Raw genomic sequence first — 2,730 nt, forward strand, 5'->3', positions numbered from 1 at the left:
GAAATAAGGGTGTCCCGGGACTCCAGGGGATTAATCGTCAAATTAATCGTTATCGGCTAAATTCCACAATTAATCGTGATTTATTTTTTTGCCAATATTGCCCAACCCTACTACCGACAATGTGGTGTGTTTGAGGAAATGGGAAAAACAGGTTTCATGGTGCAGTCACGCACTTCCTGGGCACAAAACGTTCTGTAAATGTGCACCAAATGTGTAAAAATGTGCACATTATGGCAAGAATTATTCATCATTACATCTGGTTTAACATGACTTTTATAAAGTTTGAAGTCCAAACACTGAAAGCTGTCACAGTTTTTTACAGAAGCCCTGTGAAAGCATCACAGCTTTGTTGATCTGAGAGGATTAAAAGAAAAAAAAAATCCTGTATCCACATCGTGATCCGGAACATCACCAAAATTTAATGGTGTGTTACTTGTGCCAGTATCCACATGTGTTGTAAATGTCACGACAATCTGTCCACAAGTTTCTGAGTAATGTTGTCCACAAACAGAACGACAAACGCGACTGAAAATATAATCAATGTATCAATTATCAATGTATCATTTGAATGAAGTGTCTGAAATATAATCGTAAAATAAATTTTTGAAGCATTTTTTTGAGCAGCAGCAACAAAAAAACTTGATTTTGAGGAAAAACGCCTTAAAATTTTGAGATTTTCCCTGTGAGCAGCAATGTTTCGTTCTTTTCAGCTAAGAAATCTCAATATTCAAACAACATTTGAGTTTTTTTTCTTTATCATGACATTAAAATTAAAATTAAAATGACATAAAATAAGAATTCAGACCAAATATTAATGTATCGTCGTAACCAACAAGACAAATTAAGTCAAATCTCTGGATCCATTTTGACCAAATTTGACTGAATCCTCACTTGGATATGATGAGTCACAAATGTCTGCAGAGTTTAACACAGTTTTACTAATTCAGGTAAAGAACATAAAAAACAAACTATTTACCAAGTGATGTTCCTCCTAAAACTGAAGAATTGTTTTAATTAAAGCAGCTTCAACCAGCAGCAGAGTGCAGTTTGTTTAATCAGAGATAACCTGAGCCACTGCACACACACACAGACACACAGACACAGACACACAGACACANTCAGAAACCCCCCCAAAGATAAACTCTTCAGAAACCTACAGATCCAGTAACTCTTCCCAATAATCAGCTGTAAGGCTGCTGACTGCAGCTGCTGCAGTTTTCCTGTGAACAGCTTCACAAACACTCCTGATCCAGACTTCAGGTCTTTTCTCCAGGTTTTCTGAAGCTCCTGGACTTCAGCTTCTTTTTCTGTCAGTTTGTCTCCTTACAGGTAAAACATGAGGCTACAGATGTCAGCAGCGACCAGAGGAGTCCAGCAGACTACMTGAGTCCTGATGACAGCGATCAGACAGAAACAGGTCAACTAAACCAAAAACAACAAAAATGGAGATAAAAGATTTGGACTTGATGCAGCTCACATGAACTCTTATATGCTGATGAATGCTTATATCATGGAAACTAATTAGAATAAGAAAATAAACATTTAGTTATCATTTAAAAACATGTTCATGCTGTTTTGATATTAAAAATTTCACAATAAGGGCAGAGCGAGAAGATTCAATCCTACAGTCCTGACATAAAAACATTAAACTAAAACAAAYATTTGTCTTCTATGTGACCAAGTTTAAATAAACAGTTTATTTATTAACGTCTCTACAGTTTTATCTTCAGCAGATATTTATGCATCTGATGAATCAGGAGGAAACTTCCCGTTTTTGTTAAATAATTTATTACAAAGAACAGAAAGTCTTGACAAAAAGTAAAACATCACCAGTTATTCATGAGAAGCTTACTGAATAACAGAGTGATGAAATCAAACAGTGAATTAATATAATTATTTAATACAAGTCTAAAACCTACATTTTAATGTTATCAGGTAGCAGGTGCAGGTTAAACTGATTATATTATTTATTAATGTGATAATTTAAACCACATCTGGGCAGATGTGACCAGTTTAGGAAAAGTCTGCTAAAATAAAATTAAATAAAACATCCAAACTACTCACTATTGTTAATTAATTAGAAAACTATTTTTAATAGAAGTGACAGCTACCTGCCGCTAGTCTTTTGCTAAGCATTAAATTATTTTTTTAATTAAATTAGCCTGTAATAAAATAGAACATCTGGAACACTTGCCGATAATAAACCGGTCCTTTCATATTTAAAGTTTATTATTTGTTGACCTCTGTGTTTTAAACAAGCTGCACTCGGTGGACCCTCAGCTTAAATCTGCAGAATTTTAAAGGCAGTTTCGGTTTTAAATCCACACCTGCCTTTAGCTGAGCTGCTCGCTAACACGCACTTAGCTGAAGCTAATTTAAGAAGACAGTTTGTAAAAACATGTAACCGAGCTGTCATTAACTCTAAGATGTGTTATTAATACGTCCTAAATAAAAATACATTTTATGACAAATGTAAAATGTTTACCTGTGTCTCCTGAGCTCGACATTGCCACAGCTTTGAATGAGTGGATGCTGATGCAACACTAATGTGCCCTTACCGGAAGTAGAAACCTGTGGGACCGGAACTAATGTGCACGGACCGAAGTACAGGGGGACACTAAAGACTGTAGGATCATCTAAACATTGGATACCACAGATATCATAAAGGCTTTTTAAAATCTCTATCTATCATTGTTTCTTTTCATATCTTTATTTATCTAGCCTTTATTA

The 2,730-nt window shown here is 35.0% G+C and overlaps 1 protein-coding gene across 1 annotated transcript in view; it reads right to left on the reverse strand.

The window, feature by feature from the left end:
- Positions 1-2,574, reverse strand: part of cars1 (cysteinyl-tRNA synthetase 1) — a gene marked incomplete in the record, with an annotated part of 22,221 nt that extends 19,647 nt beyond the window's left edge. Inside the window, 1 exon segment of the mRNA XM_014029716.1 lies at positions 2,486-2,574. Coding sequence (XP_013885170.1) covers positions 2,486-2,507 — 22 coding nt within the window.
- Between the last annotated feature and the right edge of the window lie 156 nt (positions 2,575-2,730).

This window comes from Austrofundulus limnaeus, unplaced genomic scaffold (assembly GCF_001266775.1).
Source record: "Austrofundulus limnaeus strain Quisiro unplaced genomic scaffold, Austrofundulus_limnaeus-1.0 Scaffold945, whole genome shotgun sequence".
Taxonomy (NCBI): domain Eukaryota; kingdom Metazoa; phylum Chordata; class Actinopteri; order Cyprinodontiformes; family Rivulidae; genus Austrofundulus; species Austrofundulus limnaeus.